Raw genomic sequence first — 23,910 nt, forward strand, 5'->3', positions numbered from 1 at the left:
CATTATTAAAGAGTAAATAGTTCTTGACTTAGCTTAGGACAATGAGTTTTTAAAAAGCGTTCTTCATCAAAAAACGTAACCTCACTCTTATTTTCTAAAATTCCTGGAATGAATTTTTAAGCAAACAGTCATGGTGGATTTGAAATTGAGAACAACAGACCTTGTGTGTCATATACCATTTACACTATTCCAGTGCCTAGAGTGTCTACATCCAGAATCTTATTCTAATTCTTAGATAGACATTTGTTATTGTTCTAGTGTTTTGAAAGATTGTATTCCATGTTATTATCTTATTAAAATGTTATCTTTTATTTTTAAAGTAAAGATAGGGAGATAGGAACAGTGGATTGGAAGCTGATAATGTTTTATAGTGTGGTTTCTATTCTGAACAAGGTCTGTGACCTTGAACAGAGCATTCTTTGAGGGCTTGGTCCTCAGCAGTATACCGGATGAACTGTTCTAGATGATCTTGAAGAGGAACTCTCTGTGCTCTAATGTTTCATAACTTTACTGTATCTCTCTTCAAAACTGGAATAATATTAGATGCTTTACAAAATACTGAGACCCCCACCCCTAATTTTGGCATAGGAATTTTAAATGTATGTTTGTTTAGTTTGATAATATTTAATTCATAGTCTGTGAATTCATAAGCTTATTGATTTTTTGTTGCAGTTAGCTTGAAACACTCCCATTTTGCTTTCACTTGTGGAATTCCTTACATTTCCATGTCATTTAAAAAATATATTACAGTTAACTAAGCTATTCTTTGTATTTGCTGGTTAACCCATTGACAGCTTATTTCCATTCTGCAGGGAGTGACATTGTTTCTGTGTGCCCTCCTTCTTGTTATTTCTGTAGGATAAACTTCCAGGCTTCCTGACAAGGTAGACAGAGCTTCTGTTTGTAGTCAAGACTTGGTTTTGAACACCCAGTCTGCCACTTACCTAAGATAAGTGGGTTAACTTGTGAACCTTCCTTTACAAATTGGATAGAAGGTTAAGGGTATGCTTTCACAAATCATGCCAATTTTGATGCAGCTGGGAACAGAGATGTGTTCAGAGTTCACTGCCCCATGAAATGTGGTACTGGTAGAGTTTACTCTAGCAAGTGAAGGATGGTACCTTAAGTTCGCTTTAGATTTTGCATTTCTTTAGTTTGTTAGAACAGTTAAATGTATTTCCATGTATTGATCCACTGATTTAATTTCATGTTGTCAACAGTATTTATTTGCCCACTTTATCTATTGGGGAATTATATGTTTCAAAACTCATAGTTTATATTTTCACATCTATACCAGTTTCTTAACTAGCAATTTCTTCCAAATTATTTTTTACTGGAATTGCTGGAAGTGACTTCCCTTAGATATTTTCTACACCACAGGGATTGGGTTTCCAGGCAGAGCCCCCAGTCCCGACTGAAGCCTTTGTGTCCTGGTAATACCATAGGACTTTAAGTCTTGGGTCTTGGCAGGTAAAGCATTCTGTGTAGGGTTGGGACCCAATTTCCTGTGGTCCCTTTCTTGCCTCCACACATGCTTGTTTCTTTGACAAACACTCATGTAGTGCTTACTATGTTCCAGGAATTATTTCAGGCATTTCGCAGACACTAACTCTGGTAATCCTTCCGACAACGTTATGAGGTGTAGGTACTCTTAACCCCGTTTTACAGATGAGAAAACTGAGGTGGAGGCTGACTGGTGAAGCAGCTTGCCTAAGGTCACATAGCTCCAGTCAGTGGAGGCTGGGTGGGCATCCTGGAGGGCTGGCTCCAGGGACTGCCCTCTTCACCGCCCTGGGCTTACTCTCATGGAGCGCGCAGTTTTTCCTTCAGTCCTTGGACTGGTCATAACCCAGATTTGTGTCTCATAGGCTCACCCTGAACATTTGCAGGGCCCAGGGCCAGAATACCAGTGAAGACCGAAATACTACACATCAGAATATTTAAAAACTATTAATCAGTCTAATAAACTGTTAAATGGCATGTATTTCTTATTTTGGCAATTAAACATAATGACCCAGAAAGGCAGATGTGAGCATAGAATTCGTGGCCCTAGACCTTCCATGCCAGAGGGTGGTGATGCAGGAAGCTCCAGCCTCCAGCCTGTCTCCTGGCCACTCCTGCACCCTGAGGGGCCTCTAGCACATGCGTGCGATGGTCCAGCCCCCTGTAAAACTCAGCCTCCACCATAACACATGCCCTGGGCTGGCCCTCTGGCCTGGGAGCTCCCTAAACCTGGGTCCCGGGACAGGTGGGATGTTGGGTTCTAATGGCTATGTGCTCCTGGTTCCTGTAGGGAAGGGAAGGGCCAGAGGAGGGCCAGAATGCGACTCTAAAGGGAGGAGTTCTCCTGACATTGCTCAGAGGGATTCTTAGACGCAGTGGCTTTTTCCCTGATGCCTCTTGTCTGTTGACTTGGGTCTGCTCCCTGCTGTCTACCTCCAGCTTATCTTACTTCTCTCAGGGTTCAGGCTAGTCAGACTTGAATTCAGGAATGATTATTTACTTAAAGCATATAAGGTGTAAGGTGCTGGGTGTATAAGAGGGATGCCATCCCCACCCTCATGGAGTTGAGAGGTTTGATCTTGGTTTAGCCCTCGCTGGCCTTCCTCAGCATAGCCTGCATCTGTGTTGTTTAAAAATTCAGAGGTGCCTGCTGGAGAACGTTGAGGATTCCGTCTTGACTAGCTAGCCCATGATCGAGCTTTTAGGAAAGAGGGCACTGGAGGATAATGGACAGTGGAGGCTCTAGGGAGGCTGCTGGGTCTCATGGAGTCCATGGCGGGGGTCAGGCTTCAGGACCAAAAGAGATAGCACTGCAGATTGAGAGTTGGAGAGTGAAACAGCGGCAGGGAGGTCTGCTAGTAGGATATTGTATCAAATGAAATGTGAAATAGTGAAGCCTGAGCTAGGCAGAAATCAAGAAGTGGATATAGACAGCTTTGAAAGCATAAGAAATGATGAGGTTTGATGGCCCATGACTGTGGGGATGAATGAGAAACTGAAAAACCCAAGATGGACTCCAAATTTCTAGGCTCTTGCACTTAGGAAGTTAGTCCGTTTCTAGAAAGGAGTGGTATCAAGATATGGCCAACCTGTTGGCCAGCAAAATGGAGGGAAAGGGTACCCAAAGCCAACATTTGTTCTTTGTAATACTAACAGCTACACTGACTGAGCACTTACCGTGTGTCAGCACTGCCCTGAGCACTTTGTATATAAACAGGAACTTGTAAATCCTCTTCCTGCTAATAAGGAAACGGGCACCTAGAGATTCAGGGACCATGCAGCTAGGGTCCCTTATCAAGACGAGGGATTCTGGCTCAGAGAATGAGAGAGCAGAGACAATTCAGTGTAAAGACCGAGAGAGAGAATATAAGAATTCAGGAGAGAGGGAAAACTCCGGGGTTAAAGCGATGAATAGGGATGAGTTTTTCCTAAACTCAGATACACTGTCTCTGATGTAACCAAGCCTCAGATCTGGAGTCATTCCCTTGGCAGATCCTGTTGGCTTGCTCTGTATATTTCAGGTTGATTCTTCCTGTCCTGAAGGTCCCCTCCCTGGTTCTAGCTCTGAATTGGTTGAGCTGGCAGCCTCCCTGCCTCCAGTCTTGGCTTCCTTCATTCCATTGCCCTCTTCCCAGCCAGACTGATGGTTCTGGGGTTTTAGGTTTGTTTGCTTACAGCACTTTTGAGAGGGGGTAACTTCCATCCAGTAAAACATAGAAATCTTGTATAGTTTGATGGGTTCCTTTCTATAAGGAAAGGAACACACGCGTGTGAAGAGCTCCTGGGTCAGTTTGGAGAACATTTCCGGAGCCCCAGAAGCCTCCCTTGTTGCCCCTTCCAGTGATTACTCCCTTGCTATGGACAAATTGTGCCCCCTCCCACAATTCACACATGGAAACCTTAACCCCCCGTGTGACCATGCTTGAGGTCAAGGCAAGAAGGAGGTAATTAAGGTTAAATGAAGTCAAAGAGTGGGGGCCCTGAGTGGAAGGGTTTATGGCCTTATATGAAGAGACACCCGAGAGCGCTCCTGCCCCTTCTCCCTCCCTCTTTCCTCTCCCTCTGAACTTGCCAGGAGAAGGTAGCCATCTAAAAGCTAAGAAGCAGGCCCTCACCCGAAATCAGATTGGCTGGCTTCTTGATCTTGGACTCCCCAGCCTCCAGAGCTGTGAGAAATCAATGTCTGTTGTTTAAACCACTCTGTCTGTGGTGTTTTGTTATAGCAGCTCAAGCTAACTAAAACATAGACTTTGGAGAGTGAACTTAAAAAGAAGGACATGCAAGAAGCAATGTGGGTGTGTAGAGGTCTAGGTTGCAAAATTCTGTTATTTTAAGCATACTTTGTGTGAGACAATTTGGTGAAGAATGTAATTTATAAATTATAAAGCAGCAGTAGAGAGTTTATTGGGATCAAGTAAGACTAATTTCATCGTAAAAGCTTACATATTAAAGCACATACTGTCTCCTACTCTCCAGAGGCAGTAACTGGAAACAGTTTTATAGTGCATTTGCTAACCAACTTGATACAAAGACTTTTCAGTCTCAGAACCATTTTCCCCATTATTTATATACCAAATCATATTTTTCTGCCTTGGCAGGGATTCACATTATTGCCTTTGCCATTGAGCTGTTTTTCTGGTTTTTGTTATTTTTTTTTTTCCTGGCTGGAAGGTTATGGTACACATCAAAGAAAAACTGTGTTTCGTTTTCTGTGTCTTACTGATGATCAGAGAGCTTACAATCCTCAATGGAGAGTTAAAGGAAAAGATGAAAAGAGGACATCTTTTAGGAAAATCATGTGCAAGTCTGAGACAAATGGGTATTAGAACAAAGTTCTTTTTGCAGTAAGTTTTCTAGTCGTAACCTATTCTTGTTGAGAAAAAAAAATCAGTTTCATGCAAAAAAAAAAAAAAGGGAGTTAGATTATGTAAAGACCATAGAAAAAAATATTCCAGGTATTACAGTTTTACAATTTGGGTGAGTGCAGGGGAAGGGGAAATCAAGTGTACAGTCCATATAATTAATAAAGCTGACTGTATTTTCCAGTTTCCAGGGTCATTTTTGTATGCTGTGAATTTAAAGCAAAAATCGTTGCCTGTAAGTCAGCACTTGGCCCAGAGGTAGCAGGGCCTCTGTAATTATTCACACCTACAATAGGGTCATCTTCTGGAGGCGGTACTTGCAGAAAGATGAAGGCAACAGCACTTTTGAGCCGGGTAATTGATCCGATCAGCAGGCAGCCCTTTTCCCTGAAGAAGCAAACTTGCTTTAGGATTAGCAGCAGACTGAAAGGATTTTGTTCCGGTTTCAAATAAAGTCAGCAGGGACCTGTCTGCCCAGCTCTATGTTCTGATATACAGTTTTTTCCTCCCTTGCTCTCAAGGTTTAAGATCAAGAGCAGCATGGAGAAGGCACTGCCCGGAAACCCACCCAGCCTCATGAGGAACCACTGGCCCTGGCTGCACTGGGTGTTGGCTTGTATTCTTAAGAAACTAGAAGACGCAGTCCCGTTCTACTCACTGAAATGGGAGGATTGTAAAGTCTGTACTCCCCTGAATCGTTTACTTCACTTACATGCCCTTTGCCAGGTGGTTAAGGAATCAGCCATCTCCATTTAGATGCCCATTAGTATTTTTGAAGCACTTATGGACAAAACGAGCCACTTTCTACTCTTGTCTATATAGGTATCAAAACAGAGTAATTTGCTCCTCTTGGCTAAGAGTCAAAAGTACGATCTGATTGAAAGAAGGTTAGAGCTCAGAGCTCAAGAGAGTTCAGGGCTTACATTTTATGGAACAAAACAAACAAGAACAGAGCTGCTACTGTTGGCTTGATCAAGATCCCACAGTTGTTGGGGTGGCAGAGCCCACTAGATGGGGGAGGAGGAAAATACATTTTCACTAGGTTAAAGGATCATAAGCACGTTATTCAAATTGACTTCAAACAATAGGTGCTAAATTAAATGAAGTGCTAGTCTAATGTTGGTAATTCTCAGGATTACAGAGATCTCCTGAAATGTTTAATTGATATTTTTGTTGGGACTGAGATACATCTGAATTGCCCCTCACTGCTTCCACCCCCACCCCACACAACCTCCATTTAGAAGTAAGCACTTCTGCACTTGGGAGATAGAGGGAGTTTCTCCCAAATAAATGCCTTCTGCCTTGTAAATCAGGACAGGATTCCTTGAGCATGTTTTAAGTATGGAATGAGACCCACTCTGCGTTCCATGGTATTGCTGATAAACCTAAAAATTAAGGTATTAATGGCATTACTAGAAGTTCTCTGTAATAGCTGGCAGCTCTAAAAGCTATTTTGACAGGTATAACTTATCATTTATAAATTAGGTTAATGGATTCCTTTTTTAATGGAAAATGCACTTGTGTAAGATCCCGACATGCAAGTAATTAAGTACTTACCGAGAATGCTTTCCTCTCTTAGGCTTGTGTTTTTCTGGAGGATTTTTCTTACCACAGATTATAGGACATTTTTCTTCTCTTTGAGTACAGATTAAAAGATTCAAGGCAATATTCTCTACCCTGAATGCTGAGAGAGATGATTATACATAAATTCCCTGCAAATGCAACATGGTGCTTGGCCAGCCGTGAATGTTGTTAATTAGGTAATGCTCTCTTGAGTATTTATTTAATGTATTAGTGAATTTCTGACCGCTGTGTGCGTCAGAAGCAGAAATATGAGGGAATGGGTTTGGTAGCAAAAACCAGCCAGCCAACCAGCTATGGTCTTCGCAGGGCTTTTGTACAATGTCTACTTTCTAGAAACATCTTCCCCTTTCCTTCAATCACATAAAGCTAGATCCTGATGAGAAAGTTGTTGTATGTACACTAACTTAATAAATAGCTTATACATTTAGTGAGTAATTTTTTAAAACCAGGGAAACGAGAAAAAAAGACACCTGAGCTGCCGTTTTTCTATCTAGGTGCTGTCTCTCTTTGGATGATTTACTTAACACAGTCTCAGCCAGCCTGGATTTTCCTAGAGGAAGGAAAAACCAGGGCTGTTGAATATGGATACTGTGACAGGGTTAATTTTGTAAGAGGGGGACAGTGGGGACATCCCCGATGTCACTTCGCCCTGCAAGGTTTCAGTAATAGGCTTGACTGTTGGGTCATTCAAAGCAAAGGCTGAGGGATGCTTACCTTGCAGAGACTTCTGTTGTGTAACCTGGTCATGACTCTTTATTCTTTATGATGACTAACATGTTTAGGGTTTGCATCTGTTTTGGTTTTGTTTTGCTTTGATATACTTTCATTGGTCCAGAAGCCCTGGCTTAGGAAGAGGCCTCTGAATAAGATGGTTTGGAAGCTTAACACTGAGGTTGAAGAGATGCCAATATAAACCTCTTAGAATGTCACTGTTTTTTTTTTTGAGAGGGCATCTCTCATATTTATTGATCAAATGGTTGTTAACAACAATAAAGTTCTGTATAGGGGAGTCATTGCTCAATGCACAATCATTAATCCATCTCAAGCCTAATTCTCGTCAGTCTCCAATCTTCTGAAGCATAATGAACAAGTTCTGACATGGTGAACAAATTCTTACATAGTGAATAAGTTCCTACATGGTGAACAGTGCAAGGGCAGTCATCACAGAAACTTTTGTTTTTGATCACGCATTATGAACTATAAACAATCAGGTCAAATATGAATATTTGTTTGATTTTTTTTTTTTTTTTCCTCTTTTTTTTTTTTTTTTTTTTTTTTTGATACTTGATTTATATGTGGATCCCACATTTCTCCCTTTATTATTATTATTATTATTTTTATTTTTAATAAAATGCTGAAGTGGTAGGTAGATGCAAGATAAAGGTAGAAAACATAGTTTAGTGTTGTAAGAGAGCAATTGTAGATGATCAGGTGTTGCCTGTAGACTATGTGTTAATCCAAGCTAGAGAATGTCACTTTTTATGGAAGGTTTGTTTTGGTGCCTATTGATGCTTATAGGACCTAGCATTAGGGCATCTTCCTCCAGTGAGTTCAGGGAGCCATTTGGGTGTCAGGGACACCAGGCAGTGGCTGGGAGGCCCGAATGCCATCTGCTGAGCACCTGGTGAAGACCGCAGGGTGGAGAGCCCTCCATACAGGGCGTGGCGCCAGCTGGACCCCGAGACGAGCCAAGGCTTGGGCCGGGCGGGCCGGACACATGGAGAAGCAGGGCTCCCTGGCATCTCGTTCCTTCCACTGCGTCCCTCGCCCAGCCCCCCCTTGAATCGCTTCTCTGCTTCCACATCCACCTGCGGGGTGCGCCTCCAGCTTTCAAGCCACACACATTGGGCCTAACCCTAGTTCAGTCAGGGCTCCTCACTGTCCGTCTGCCGGACGCCACCTTCCTCTCCTCTTCCTCTCACTGCTGACTCCAGACTTCACCCCGCAAACCACCTCCGCTCTCCTCCCCTGCCTTAGGACTTCCCCCGTTAGGTCTCTCCTGTAAACTCACCTGCATAGAAACTCCTGTCCTGTGAGTGTAAACTCACCTCCTATAAACTTACCTGCATTCTCCTTCTGAGAGCTGGTTTCCGTAGGCTACAGACGCCTGAGCCCAGGGTCCCCATTCTCCAGTTCAGTTCCTTTGGTCGATATCCAGCCCCTGGGACAGTGGCTGCCCTTTGGAATCACCTGCACAGCTTTAGAAACTACTGATACCTGGCTTCCTTTCCCAGATTCTGATTTAACTGAGTTGTGATGTGGTCACAACTCTGCCAAGTATTATCCCCACTTTATAGGTGAAGAAATGGGGGCTTTGAGGATTTCTTCTCTGATCTTTTTATTTTTAATAAAATGCTGAAGTGGTAGGTAGATGCAAGATAAAGGTAGAAAACATAGTTGAGACATGAGCTTAGATGTCTTAGGACTGATAAGGAGGCTGAGCTGGGATTCGCCCGCCCCCCACTCCCAACCCCACCGGGTCGTCGAATTGTTAAAGGCACTCTGTTGACTGCACTGTGCTATGCTGGGCCTGGGGAAGCTTTGTCACATTTTTGCCAGTGAAAGGATGGGTCCTGCCATCTCCTGCCTTCTATGAATCAGTGGGCCTGGGCAGTCCTTGTTTTACTCCAGCCAGACTTAACTGATAAACACCGTTGTGCTCAAGTTGCTGCAGGACTGAATTGATGTCACTTTTACTTTGGTATGCAGTAGCCGTTTGAAATCCGGTGAGTACAGAGCTAAGCACACACGTCAGAGAAACCCATTACAATTTATCATTTCAAGTCTGCTATTAACCATCCACAAACCCTAAATGGATTCTCCAAAATGGCATCTTCAAGTCCATTATCAAAGTTAAATGTTTAATAACTTTATTAAATAATCCATGCCATGGTGTACAGGAAACTTTCTTTAGTTTTTTCGCATAGAAGAAGGCATTTCTAGAAGTCCCCTGGGATGGCTTAACATAGCTTTCTCTGGCTGTTGGCTGGCCCCTTCCCCTCCATCTTTGCTGAGTGCCTTCCGTCCTAAAAGCTCCAGGCAGGAAAGGTTCTGGCAGTGGGAACCCCCGCTTGGCAGACTTTAGAAAGAAGCAGATGTGAAGCAGACATTTAATCAATCGAAAAGCAGTTTAGAATTCAGCCTAGGAAGCAAGAGATGCTCTTTAGCAAACACAGCATGGCTCTTTGTGGATGAGCAATTTGCTGCTTTTCTATTCTGTAGCTTAACTTTTTCAGTTATTATGCTAGAAATATTTGGAGTAGAACATTACAGGATAGCAATTGGTGACTCTTGGTTATATCACATTATCTTAGATGGGCCATCTTTGCAAATTAAGTTTATTCTATAAAAATAAGACAAGCAATTTTGCATTGTTCATTTTCTTTTTCAATCAAACAGAGTACAGACTTAGAATTGAAGTAGCAACAGGGTGATTGATAAATTCTGTCTAACTGGCTTTTTTTTTTTTAAATCAGCAACTGCCATTTTAATGTCATTCAAAAGCAGTATAGCCACAAAATTTGCATATTGATTATGCCATTTAACTTTGATGGTGATCTCAAGTTATCTTCCTAATTAAATGATGTTTCCTGTTTGGGGTAAAGTTTGGGGTCTGTTTCTGTTTCCAACTCCCTATATTGTAGTCATCAACGTTACATAGAACCTGCAAGAGGTGGCAATTTGTGCAAACAGACAAATAAACAAATTTACCAGGATGGGAAAGGAACTTGCAACAGACTGGTTATTGTGAGTGGTTTGGGCACTATTTTTCATAACTGACTCCCTCCATGATGAAGTTTCTGTTGCTCATTTTTTAGGGACAGTTTTGATTAGAAGAAGTAATATGAGCATCTAAAAGTTTTTGAACCTTAAAATCAAAACTTTGAGATGCTGCTGTTTCTTCCTTTGTCAAAATTGTGTATCTGTCAGGCTCAGAAACTGTTTACCTTTCTATGGCCTGCAGTAGATTTCAAAACACTTTATGTTATTAAATTCCTAAGCAAGAATGTGATGTAGTTACTCTACTACCAAATGCAGATCCCTTTGAGAGAAGCAGCCACTTACCAGGAGAGTAATTACATGAATACGAGGTGGTGAATTGGGATCTTGACTTCTACATCTACCACGAATGAACCAACTGTGAACTTGCTGTGCGGGGACTGGCAGAACTAGACATAAGAATTGGTCAGAAATGTTTCAGAACAGCAGTCTTACTTTTCAGGCTGCTCATTTTCATTATGCTCTTCACGGTAATATTTTGCTTGCTTTGTTTTGGGGATCTGGAGGCGTATGAAGACAAGATGGCAGTTGATTTGCCCCATACATTTGCAACAATTCAGAAAGGGGAAAATTTACTTGTCTTAGACATTCATGATATATGTCATGATACTAGAATACAGGCTTTAGGGGTCTGTATCCTGAGGTGTCTAACTGGACAAGGTCTTGTAGAGCCTCATCGCACTTGGCCCACAGCCAAGTAACTAAGGAACAGATGTTAGGTGCTCACTTACTTGTCTGCTAAACATGGAACTTCAATGTTGCTTTGAAGCTTAGGAAGAGAGTAAGTTACATCAGAGTGTGACTTGTCTCTGTCCTTGGCAAAGAACCTTTTGAGTTGCTGGGTCACTTAGTCTTTCTCCCACCTGGGCCCCCAGTTCATCTATGGTTCACTAGAATAAGGTCTGTGTTAGATGGGTTTTATCATTGATGCAACATAATATAAATAAGATTCTGTTTTCTTGGGTTAAAGCAAGCTGGGGGGAAAATACAGTTCTTCAAGCTAAACCCTTCAAGTTATTTTCTGACTCCATGACGTCAAGCAGTGATTCTTAACCAGAAGTGTTAGGACCACCATCCCAGGAGGGGCTCATTTTGGGCCGGAGGCCACCAGGGATGCCTCCTGTCCTGCAACTCCTGTGCAGTTTATACACAGAGGAGGATGCTGGTGGTGGCTGAGGCCTGGCCTGGTATCACACGCTTCCTCAGTTGTGTTCATCAAGCTTCTTGCTGTTGGGGAGCTGCCTCGTGAGGCAGGCTTGCACGTAATGGGGTTCTGGTAGGCCATCTTCACACTGTGAAAGGCTATAGTTGGTAGGTGGTACTTTTTATTTCCCTCATCTCAAGCAGAGATCTTATAAATTCCCCTTGCCTGAAATCAGCCTGGTTGATCTCCCACCTCACCAGATTGAGAGCTTTGTTTTCTTTCACATACTTTCCCAGAGAACCCGGGAGTTTTAATACTTTTTAAAAAAACAACTGTAACTTTTTAAAGTGGGGGAATATTTGACTGAAATGCTGTGTGGTAAAACATACCGCATTTATCTTGGTGTCTTTAGTTAAGGGGGATGTTAACAGATGTGGCTGAAAAAGGGGTTTTGTGGACGTCATTTTAGAAAATGCTATGATGATTTTCTCCTTAGAGGTTCAGAGTGCAGATTAAAGAGTACCTAAGTCTAAGTAAATCTGCTTAACTTTGTCTGGACAAGCATTTCCCAAGATGATTTGAGCCCAGAACCCTTGTGAGATACTGTCTGGTACATTATTGGTATTTGTATACCATTGGTATTCTCCTTGGAATCCACTTTGAAAAATGCTGGTCTTGGAGACTTACAGGAGGAAAACTGGGATGAAAAGAGATCTGTACAGGTCAATTTCTCAAAGATAAAGACTTATTATTTTTAGAGGTTAACTAGACTCATTCCAGACCTGGGTCTCAATTTCATGTGGTTTGAAGATCTTTTGGCCCAGTGTTTGGGAATACCTCTGAAACTTGAGAAACAATTGCAGCTGCATTTTCTCTCTGAAAAGTTTTGTGGGTTAAAAGATCTCATAATTTTCTTTTGTGGATTGCTTTAAGTCTTGTTTTAAGTTCATAGAATATATGTAATATATATGCCTCAGATTGCCTTAGCATTGCTTACTATCTACCTTGAGCAGTTAGAAATTAGTTCATTACCCAGGGATAAAAATTATTACCATTTAAACCTTAAAGATTTTGAAATTTGGTTGACTGTATTGAAGTGTTCTTGACTCTACGGATTTTATTGACTGTACCAAAAAGCTTAATTCTGCGAGAAGTGTCACTGAAGAAAATGTATTTTCCTTTTAGTTCTGGGAAATTTCAAAAAATAAAAGTAGAGAATAATATACTAACAATAATAATGTACCCATCACCCAGCCTCAAGTGTAATCAACATTTTCCCAATTTTATTTTGTCTAATTTTAATTAAAAATTTTTCCTTACTCTAAAACAAATACAAGATATATCACCTGTAGATCTGTCTTTATATATCTCTAAAAGTTGAAGGATTTATAAATAACACACTTTGTGAAATAACATTATTGACAAACCTTAGGGAGTTAACAATAATTTTTTAGAATCTTAAAAACTTTTAAATTATTTTAACACTGATGTTTTTATAAAGTTGTATTTCTGTATCTCAGAAGTAGACCGTCCATGGGTCGGAGCGGTTTCATGCTAACACACAGCATCTTAAGGCTAACTCATTGGAAAGCTGGCTGTGTAGGGAAGGCGTGGGGGATTAAAGCATTCAATCCAAGTTGCTCACAAAAATTAGGGCTGTTGCCCATCTAAAATTCTTTTAACTATGGGTTACTGATGGAGACATCAGTTTCTGCATTTAGCCTCCACCTTATTTTCAGCCTATTACTAGAAATGCAAAAATACAATGGAAAATTCTCTGTCTGCCTGTGTTTAAATGAGAGGGGGAATGAAGTATTTTCACCTGTGTCCAGGTATTGGCTGTTTGGACTGGTTTGATACTAGAATGAATATACTGTTTAGAGCTATGGCTATTGAGTTTTATCAGCCTAAAAATGGTCAACTGTTGAAGTGGCGTTGATGCACGGGATTCCTACCTACGATGCACCTCTGGGGGTGTGTTACGTGCGGTGCCATTTACAGTCCCTTTCCTGCAGCAGGACAACTTGCCTCTGATACCCGAGGCTCAAACCAGCCCGGAACCCCAGGTAGAAAAGACAGCACCTCTTTGGCCATTGTGTTCTCCTTTCCGTGATCAAGTCAGTTCCAAGGCCGTGGCCATTTTCCTGCATTAGTGAGCCTGTGTCTTTAGTTGCAACCCCATTCATGCGTGAGAGTGATCGGGTGTGCTAAGATGGTCCCTTGCAGAGCTGTGTGTCATTTTGTTGGATTTCTTGTCATCTTGTCTAATGCTACCTCCTTTGAAACCGTCCTCAGCACAAAATGGGACAACTTTTAAAAGGTAACCTTAGTGTGATACAAGGTCTGGAAAAATGCTTGAGTGGAACATGTCCCTAATCTGATCAGGTGGACTAAGATTCATAGAATAGCTTCTGAATGCTTGTAAGTTGATAGAAAGAACTTTTCCAAATATTGTTGCATTTGAATTTCAAACTGTCTTAAAAACAGAGATGGTATTAGAAAATGAGCTCAGAGGTGAGGTTCCATGGCTATGGGAGCTGTGCTAGGCTCTGTCTGCTGTTTCCCCATACCTTTTATGGTTAAAAAATAAATAAAAAAGAAAAAACTCCAGTGGTTCTCCTGCATTTACATCTTTGTATAAGATCTTTACATCTTACATCTTTACATCTCATGCCCCTCTTTACATCTCAAGAGACTTGAAAAAGAAGAACAGGCTTAACTCAAAATTAGCAGAAGGAAAAAATATTGCTTAGAAGCAATCAAACAGAGATTTAAAAGAAATAGAGTTGTTTTTTGGAAACAATAAACTGATTCAACAAATTTTTACCTAGACTAAATAGGAGTCTCAAGTAAAAACAATCAGAAATTTAAAAGGAGGCATTGTGTCTGATTGATACAATGGAGTATTGAATTTTGCTCCAGATCACCAGTTTCTGCACATGCTTCTGAGCCCCCCATGCCATCCAGGGTTGAGGGAATATAAGTTAATTTGCATGAAAAGTCTCCTGAAATACGATTTCACTGTTAAGTTTCTGTCTTAAAGCAATTCTGTTTTCCCATGACAATCTATGTGGCTGGTGGAAATTAAAACTAAAGGGCTTCACTGTAAAGCAAAATTTTCTGAGCTGTCTCCTGCCCATAATAAAAATAAACAATGAAAACAAAATAATTTGTAAAAGAAGAGCTTTTATACCACTCAGTTGTAAAAGTGATCATGTTAATTAAGAGCAGAACACAGTAAAGTAGAAAAATAAAGGATATCAAATATTCACAGTTCCTTCAGTGATACTTTGGTATATATTGTTAGATTAACAACTTGGCAATATGGTTGGTATTTTATATATATATATAAACTTTTGTAGTAATTATGTGTGTGTGTATATATATATATATATATATGCATATATATGTATCTATGTATTATTGTTTAGTTTGCTTTTTTAAAAAAATACTACAATATAAAACACATCTCCACACTAGCACATATACTTTGTGGGTACCATTTTTAATGCCTACAAGATATGCTATAGCTACCCCCCAAATTTTAGTATTTAGAATCGTTTCTTATGTTAATTTTTTGGTTTACTGTGGCTTTTCTTCCTCTCACTGAGTTTGCTTGTCTTTTGCAGCAACTTTAACTGTAAGAATTGAATTGATTTCATTTAATTAATTAAAGCATACCATATTCAGCCTTGGATTTTTACAAAGCTTTCTACTTAGATTTGAGTTGTGCAGAACCTTCTGCTTAGTGTGAAATAAAAATGGTTATTTTCTTAAAAACAAAAGGGAACCTTTTGAGACCCATAATTCTGTTAATGTTCTGTAAATGAACTCCTCAATTAGAGAGAAAATTTTAAGCATAGACATAACCTGGCTGGTTTGTATTGTCATGATGACAACTAAGACTTGTATTTTCTGGCCTGGGCCAATCCTGTGAAATGGGTTGCCGGTTGTTTCCTAAGTTAGGAACTCTGCTCTTATGAACTCAGACCTGAGGCAGATCATTTATTTGCACTGTACCTTTTGCCCTCTGTTCCAGCTTCACCACATCCTGGCTGCGTTCTTTGCCTGCCGTACTTCTCTGACTTCTGCTTCCTGGGCTGTACAGCAGGGGTGGTGATAGTAGCTTCCTTAGTGGGGAGGATTAAATTAGCAAATATATAATAATCACATGTTTGTGAAATGGGTACATAAAACATGTATCATTATATCGGGACCCCCTAGTAGCCTGCTGTACAACTGTGATATTCTTGTCTCTGTCTGGTCAATATTTTTGATTAACCGCTTGGCTGATAACCGCTTGGCTGAGGACGATAATATACTGATCATATTTGGAGATGATGCGAACAGAGGAGTTAAAGCTCCATGCGAGCGGTTTAGTCTGTTGGCTTAGATGGTCTGAAAAGATTTATGAATCTTGGTGGGAATCCAGGTTATTAGCATGCTATAGCCTAGGAATGTGGATTTTATAGGGTTCAGTGTATTTTCACCTTTATAATGGTAAAGTGAATAAGAAGAAAACCATTTCGTAATATAATGTCATAAGTGAATTATACCCCAATAAAAGTTATACCTCAATAAAAAGAAGAAAACCATGTGTCTTCACCTAACTCCTCTCAAAGGATAAAACCAAACAACAACAAAAATTCCAGAGGTAGCAATTGCTAAAGATTTGGTATGTTATTCCAGAGTGTTTTTTTTTAATGCTTAAACAAACACTGGGGGGAGCCCTTTCCTCCCTCTTCCCTCCCTCTCTTTAAATGGGTTATTTCTGTTTTAAACTCACAAAGGAATCAGACAACTTGCTTTTCCACTTAAGCCGAGGACATCTGCCCATATTGGTGTGTTTAGATTTCATTCCTTTTGATGCTATTATATGACTGTCTCTTCTAATTGTTCCTCTCTACTGATGTCCACATAAGGTTCTTGCTTTTAAAAACCATTGTGTTTTGTACAGCATAGTATGCACGCTTGCATAAGACATAAAGCAGTATCTATAGAATGGTTTGGTGGAGCTAGGAAGCATGCACATTTTTAAATGTTTATAGCTATTTCCAAATTGCTCTCCAAGGATGTTGCTTACTGATTTATATTCTGATTTCTCTTTTCTTCTGTTTGAGATTTTAAAAGGTTTGCTTTCAAAATGCTTGCTATTAGAATGAAGAAAAACAGATTAGAGTTGTCTTTACAAGTTTTGTTGTGGGCTTTTAAATTCCTCCAGATAACCTTTTTCATTCTGATCATCTGTATGTGTATCTGTGTTGTATTGATGTACTTCTGGTTCGTTCCTGGTTGCAGCCAGTTTATAGTTCTTGCGTTTTGCCACAAAGGTTGGGATGAATTGCACTGGCCGGGGCCTCCTCTACCATGTGGGTTGCAGGATCCTGGGGCTGATCCCATATGTGCAGGTCATCCAGTGAGAATATGGAGTCTGGAACATTGCTGCTGTGGAAGAGTTACTAAGGCAGGTTCATCCCCTGTACCCCAACATCCTGATGCCTGTCAGCAGCGCATCTGTTTTGTTCATTGCTTCACACATTCATTCAAGAACTTGATACCTCTAGTGCTATTCTGCTAAGGATTTCGAAGCAAGTTGTGGGCAATCCTAAGGAGAAGGAAGGGAATGGAGAAGTCTGGTAGATCTTTCTGCAATGCCTTGGTTACCATTTTGGATAGTTTCAATTGTTCTTACAGGAATGAGAGGAAAACACTGTTGCTGGAAGCATCTGAGTTTTTTCTTTTTCTTTTTTAAGCTTGTTTAGTTGTAATGTGGTAATACTTAACGGGAATAAACTCTGGCTGACCCACTCGAAGGATATGATAAGCCTGAAAACACTTGGGGTTTTGATTTGCTCAAAGGAGGCGTTCCTGCTTTTTGAAGCACAAATCCAGTGGGAAAATAGGTTTTCTGGTGTTTACTATGTTTAAATGCAAGAGCATGTCTTTCAAGTCCTGCTCCCATCTCAGACATAACTGCATTCGTGAAAGTAAGTACAGGACGGAGGGTAAAGCTATGTGAGGAAGCTTCAGAGGAAAGAATGGAACAGAAATAGCCTTCTTTTTTGTTTGGAAACTTAAACGCTAGTACTGAGTTGGATGGGCCGCATGTCACCCGGCTCCAAAATTCCCATCCCCTGCGTCACGAAGTTGTGTCCTTCTGTCTGTCAAGGTCCATCTGAGCATTAAATCCTTGTCTTCTGTAGGCGTTTGAGTTGCAGTGAAGAGAGAATGACTGAGGACGAGCCAGATACATGTCTATTGATAAAGAAATACACCCATAGTGTATGAAACAGATTATAAAAAAGCACATATTCTTCATTTTTGTTTCCTTTTAAAAAAGCGCTTTTGTGCATATAAGCACACATAGAAAAGACAGAAAGGGCTTAAATGTTAAGAAACTCTAGGCTTGGGTTTCTTATAATTTGAGACGACTTTAACTTATCGATGACTCTCAGGGGCACTTAACCCCTTCACAATAGTATGCATTATTTCAGTGGGTGGGGAAGAGGGAAAAGGAAAACAGAAATGCTTTTTTTGGCATGGGAAAAAGTGAATTATCCATCTATGAGAACACTTGAGATTTTGTGAAAGGCATCTCTAAGTGAAACACAGAATGGTGGAAATGTCTGAGTGAGGCTAGGAATGAGGCCCAGCTTTTGTGCGGAGCATTGGTGTGTCAATGGGCTCTGAATGCTCACTTGAGACCACCACCCCTTGGGTTAAAGATTGGGTACACTTAATGCATCCAAGCTACGCATATAATAAAACAGGCTGAAAACTCAGTTTCAGTAATGTCCCTGTCATAAATTGTGTGTCACCAAAGTTAGTTCATCGAGTGCCAGGAGAGATAGTTGCCCCGAGGTAACCAGGAATAACAAATCCATAATTTTCTTACCACACTTTGGGCATAAGGAGGACTAATGGGTGATCTCAGTTTTTAAGATTCAGTTTATTTCAGCTTATGTACTTCATTGTGTATGTGTAATATTGCTTAGAGTAGATGAAAATTTGTCCTTGTGCCTTATAGATCCTTCATGTTGAAAGATACTCATTTTGGCTCTGGCTAAAGATACCTTGGATTTGACAATTCACAAAGAATTACGAGAAATCTTTCAAAAAGTATGGAAACTGTAGAACTCTAAACTCTATAAAGCTTCTGAGTTCTGGTTCCTAGACAAGGGGCACTATTGACCAAAGTCACTGCCTTGAAATTGAGGTATTAGATCAGGTACTCCTCATGCTCCCCACGTAGTTGGCCATATCATGGCCAAACTTTTTTAGGGTTAACATTCACTGGGTTACCATATAGCCCACAATGATGGGTTTTCTGTCTTCCACCCCTGATTCTTCTTCACATTTTTAACCTAATCTAACCTAGAAAATAACCAGCAGTTTTTAGTTAAAATACTCTGAAGCGCTGACATTTTTGCTGATGGTCATTGTGGAGACCTTCCTTGTGCCCCTGCTTTCTGTCTTTATGTTTCATTTAAAACTCTCATCTTTCACATTTTGATAAGAGAAGACTCTCAGTGGAAATGTAATCCGAGTATTCTGTCTAATAAATGGACTCCACATGGGCATTTGGAAGCCGACTATTCCATCTGTAGTGTAAGTATTGAAGTACAGGGCTATTATTTCAGGAGGAGCTCATGCAGTTGAAGGACAGGTTTGCTGGGAGCAGGGAACAGCCAGGTGAAATCATTTATTTTCCGCAGTTCATGGCTTCTGGTGACTGTCTTGAACCTGCTGTCTCTTTGAGGATCTGATCAAAGTCAGTGGTTTGGCCAGTGCATACAGCGCGGAATGATGCCAGATGGAGTGCTGAGCTTTGAGACTTCTTTGGAGTAGCTGGTATGGAACACTCCTAAAGGTGTCTCGTCATTCTGCATAGTAACAGGTCTTTCAACAGTGTGAAGTGTTACGGAAAGACCCTGAAGTGTAGTTGGTGGTGAGTCCTGGGCTTTGGTCACGCTGCCTCCATTTCTGAGCTGTGGGACCTGTGGCCAGCCAACGCCACCCTCTGTGATCCCTTTAAATCTCAGGGTCCTCCTCTGTAAAATGGAAATAACAGTACCTGTTGAAGTTGGTTTAATACAAATGAGAAATGTATATGAATTATAAAGAATCACTGAAATTTTTAGGTTCCCAATGGTTATTTTGCAATTTTTATTGGGCTTAAAACTTTGTACCTATATTCTTGGATTTTAAAAAAATGGTGCAATCTTGCTACGCTGATGGACAGTGACTGTAATGGGGTATGTGGGGGGAACTTGGTGATTGGGGGAGTCTAGTAATTATAATGTTCCTCATGTAATTGTAGATTAATGATACCAAAATAGAAAAAATTTTTAAAAAGGAAAAAAGTAAAAATAAAAATAAAAAGCAGATAAATACAAAAAAAAATGGTGCAAGGGCATGTCTGTTTGTCTACTGTGGTTTGAAACAGATTATTACATCAGCTGCACAAGTTATCCTAGGGGCAAAATTGTCAATGGCCATTCTAGTAACCTTTTTATGGAAAAACAATGACTCATAAAAGCATAATGTATCTATTCTTTGTTCACTGGTGTCTGGATACACTGGCCTTAGAACTGTGGGGGTCTTCTAACTTGCCTGTCTTCTCTGCTTCCCCTTTCTCACATGCCTCTCTGGGAATTTAGATCCCAGCGTTACCTGTATTCCCCTTAGAGAAGCCCTCCCTTTGACCCAGGATTAGAGCCCTGTGTTCATTGTCATTTGCTCTATGTATTTCCTCCTTCACAAGTTTCCATAGCTGCAGCTTAGTAATTACTTATTTAAATGTCTGCTGTCTTCCCAGATAAGACATATTATCACTTAGGTAGATTCAGGTCAAATATGTATGACCTGCATCTAATCACAAGGAAATGTTATTTGAAAGTGAAAAAAAAAAAAGAATTAGTTTTTAAAAGCCTACCTTCCATAGTAGTTGGTAAGCTCAAGGTGGCTGGGACTACTCCTAAGTTATGCATTGTTACATCTCAAATAGGCCTGGATTGGTGATATTTGTATCTGGTATGGTTTTCAGGTGATTGAATGAATGAAGAGGGAATGAATGAAGGAATGGTGTGCATTTTTACCCAGGTACATCTGCTTGAAATAGCCCCTTGTACCATTTTTAAGCTGGATCATTCAGACTAATAAAACACTTCAATCTTTATTGTCATTGACCCTCAATTTTTCTGTATTTTCCTCTAACTGATTTATATTTTTGATACAGTGTTATTTCTAAATTGGTTAGTTATGAAGGTTGAAATAAGTTTACGTGGTTTTGTCTTCCCCATAGCTCCTTCAGAAGAACGGTCAGCTGTCCACCGCCAGTGGTTTACCCGAGCAAGGAGAGCTCAGCCTCCAGGAGGAGCCCCTGAATGACAATGAGGAAGAAGTCATTGGCACAGATGGTGAGCTGCCTTTCCAGGCTCTGGGCGTAAGTGGGCTGGAGGCCGAACAACACTTGCAACAAGTCCTCAGAGAACAATATAAGCAGGCCTGGGCAGAATATGTACCGTTATCCTACCTGCGGTTGGATGATGTTGACAACAGCAATTGATGAGCTACAACAGGAAGTATTTATCTGACTGGTTGGGTAACCCTTATCCTCTGCTTATAGGAAGTTATATTAGTACTTGGATATAGGAAGTGAAGTCATATTTCCTTCTTAAGCATCCTCATATGGGACTTAATTTTGTTGTTTTCTTGTCCCAACTCCTTGTCTGGTGCTGAATATGAATCCCTATTGGAAACACTGGAGAGTTGTGGCTGCTTTAAGAGTATCTCTCTCTCAGAAATCTTCTGCATCCGTGGATGTCTTGCTGCCCTTGTCTAGCCTGGATTAATACTTAGTCCATAGGCACACACCTGATCATCTGATCATCTACATTTGCCTTCTTACAGCACTAAACTATGTTTTCTACCTTTATCTTGCATCTACCTACCACTTCAGCATTTTATTAAAAATAAAAATAATAATAATAATAGGAGAAATGTGGGATCAACATATAAATCAAGTACAAAAATCAAACGAATATTCATATTTGACCTGATTGTTTATAGGTCATATTGCATGATCAAAACCGAAAGTTTCTGTGATGAAAGCCCTTGTACTGTTCACCATGTAAGAATTTATTCACTATGTAAGAATTCGTTCACCATGTAAGAACTTATTCGTTATGCTTCAGAAGATTGGAGACTGACGAGAATTAGGCTTGAGATGGATTAATGATTGTACATTGAGCGTTGACCCCCCTATACTGAATTTTATTGTTGTTAACAACCATTTGATCAATAAATATGAGAGATGCCCTCTCAAAAAAAAAAAAAAAAAAAAAAGAGTATCTCTCTCTCTAGAGAGTAGCCTGCTGCCCCAAAACAGATTTTTCTGGTAGAGTACATTTCAAGTGAACACCTCTCTTTGCCCAAACTGTGATATGTTGCATATGAGCCTAGAGACGTTGCATATGAGCCTAGAGATTCTAGAGAGGAGGGTTATGGGAAAGTGAATCTTTCATGACACTATCCCTGGTTTGATGTCAGCCCATGTGGGGTGGTGGGAACCACACGTTCTGGTCAGAGTCAAGCACCTTGCCCAGTGGTTGTCTTATAAAGGGCCACATGCTGAGGGAGAACCTTCTTCTCTTCTTGAGTTCTTGTCTTATCCTTCTGTTTAATCATAAATGAAAGAATAATTTAATAACCACTATTGAAGACATATAAAATGACCATTTGGCATACAGTCAACTGACTCTCACATGTAATGTGAATAAGACAAGTGAAAGGAGGCTGGCCCTTGCCTCGGATAGATGAGACGCTTCTAACATGTGGAACCTGTTTCTCTTGTTCTGTGCCCTGCAGAGCGACTTCAAGCAGGGATCTGCTTTTGAAGTTGGTGGGAATACTGGTCTTTATAGAACACCGCAGGCATGATATAAAGTTAAAAATATATACAGCCTCACAGAAGGAGGATTTGCATGACCTAGTGTGGAAGTTTCAAGTAATTTCCATCAAAATAATTGGAATGGCTTTAACTCCGATTCCAGAGCCCCAGCTTTGCCCTTCTACGGCAGCTTTGAATCAAATCAAGCCATCACAGTTTTGGAGCCTTCTGTGATGGAGCCACAGTGCTCAGTGCTTCAGGGAAGGTGAAGAATGTGAAGAAATGGCCCGCTCCTTATGGTGCTTTTCCACTGGGGAGACAATAAGCTAGTCAATGGAAGCATTCATAAAATACAAATAAGATTAAGAAGGCAATGAGGTGGTAATCTAATGAATTTCCCAGGAGATGAGAGCTGCTCAGAGATCTGGCGGGGCGATCATTTGAGGTCAGAGGGTGGGGTGAGATCTGGGCATCGAGGGAGGTTGGTTTAGGTTTTTTGAGACAAGGGACACCAGCCAAAGTGAGGAGAATAATATCAGGCAGCACAAGCTTAGTGTGTATTCTGAAGCAGTGCGTGTGTTCTTCAGCTGGCACAGTGTCCCGACAAGGTAGCTAATAATCGGACTTCAGATTCAGACCCAGGTCAACGGAGTCCCAAGCCCCTGCTCTCTACCGCCAGGCTGTTTGTGTATGAGGCGTATCCCCCACCAGAAGCAGCAAAGAGTAGAATGAAGACCCAGAAGAGAAAATGGGCCAGGTAATAGGGCACTGAAAGCAGAGTAGGGTTTAGAAAGCACTTAGTAGGCAGTGTGGGCTCACCGAGCTCTGCTGCCTGGGCTTATCTGATGCATATGATCTGATCAATAGAAGAAGGTGAGGAGCAGCACAGACAGGCAGCAGCAACCCATGTTTCCAAATAATCCCGGATGGCATGAAAATCCTTAATCCGTGGCACTTTACGTCAGGTCTCCAGGCTATCTTCCTTTAGTCTAGACGTGATTTCTTTCCATTTCCATGTGGGTAAACACTGATTTTTATAGGCAGTATTTCTGTCTCCACTCTGTGATTATTCTGTTGTTTACCTGAGCTGACCCTGGCTTCCGACCATGGCCTTGGGGGATCTAAGCAAATATCAAACGCCTCTTGCAGGAAGATAATTAATGTACTTTGGCCTTCAGGAGGTCCTGAAGAGGCCTTGTCGCCTAGGAAAGGACCTTGTGTGGCCCAGAGGCCACCTGCAGAGGCATTTCCTCAGGCCCTGCCTGTAGGATGAGATTGTATTGTTTTAGGCAGAACTGTTACTTCTTTTGGTTTATGAGGGTCTCTGAGGCTGCTTGCTGTGCTTCTGTGTTTTTTCTTCCCCCATTTTGTCTGCCTGGCAGTGTGAATCCAGAGTCTTTATGTTACAAGTATTAAATATTTTTCTCATGCTTTCCTTTTGACATCAGTGATAGCCAATGGTTATACACAGAAATTGATTCTACGTGGAAGGCTTCCTGTAATGTAAACAAAAGCACAGTTTGGTATGGAACATTAATTGTAGGATTTGGGGGGCCTTGGTTTCTTTTTCTGTCCAATTGCCAAGAACAGATCCAACCCATCCTCGTTCCTGGGAGGACTGGTCAGCAGTGGAATTTTGTCCTGCT

General features: G+C 40.9%; 1 protein-coding gene across 2 annotated transcripts in view; it reads left to right on the forward strand.

The window, feature by feature from the left end:
- The window catches only part of AKAP12 (A-kinase anchoring protein 12), a 92,508-nt gene that overhangs the window by 27,560 nt on the left and 41,038 nt on the right, over positions 1–23,910 (forward strand). For both annotated transcript variants that reach the window (XM_073219757.1, XM_073219756.1), the window contains one exon: positions 20,678–20,792. In XM_073219757.1, coding sequence (XP_073075858.1) covers positions 20,678–20,792 — 115 coding nt within the window. The remainder of the gene's footprint in view (positions 1–20,677; positions 20,793–23,910) is intronic.

Source organism: Manis javanica, chromosome 13 (genome assembly GCF_040802235.1).
Source record: "Manis javanica isolate MJ-LG chromosome 13, MJ_LKY, whole genome shotgun sequence".
In the NCBI taxonomy this organism is placed as follows: Eukaryota; Metazoa; Chordata; class Mammalia; order Pholidota; family Manidae; genus Manis; species Manis javanica.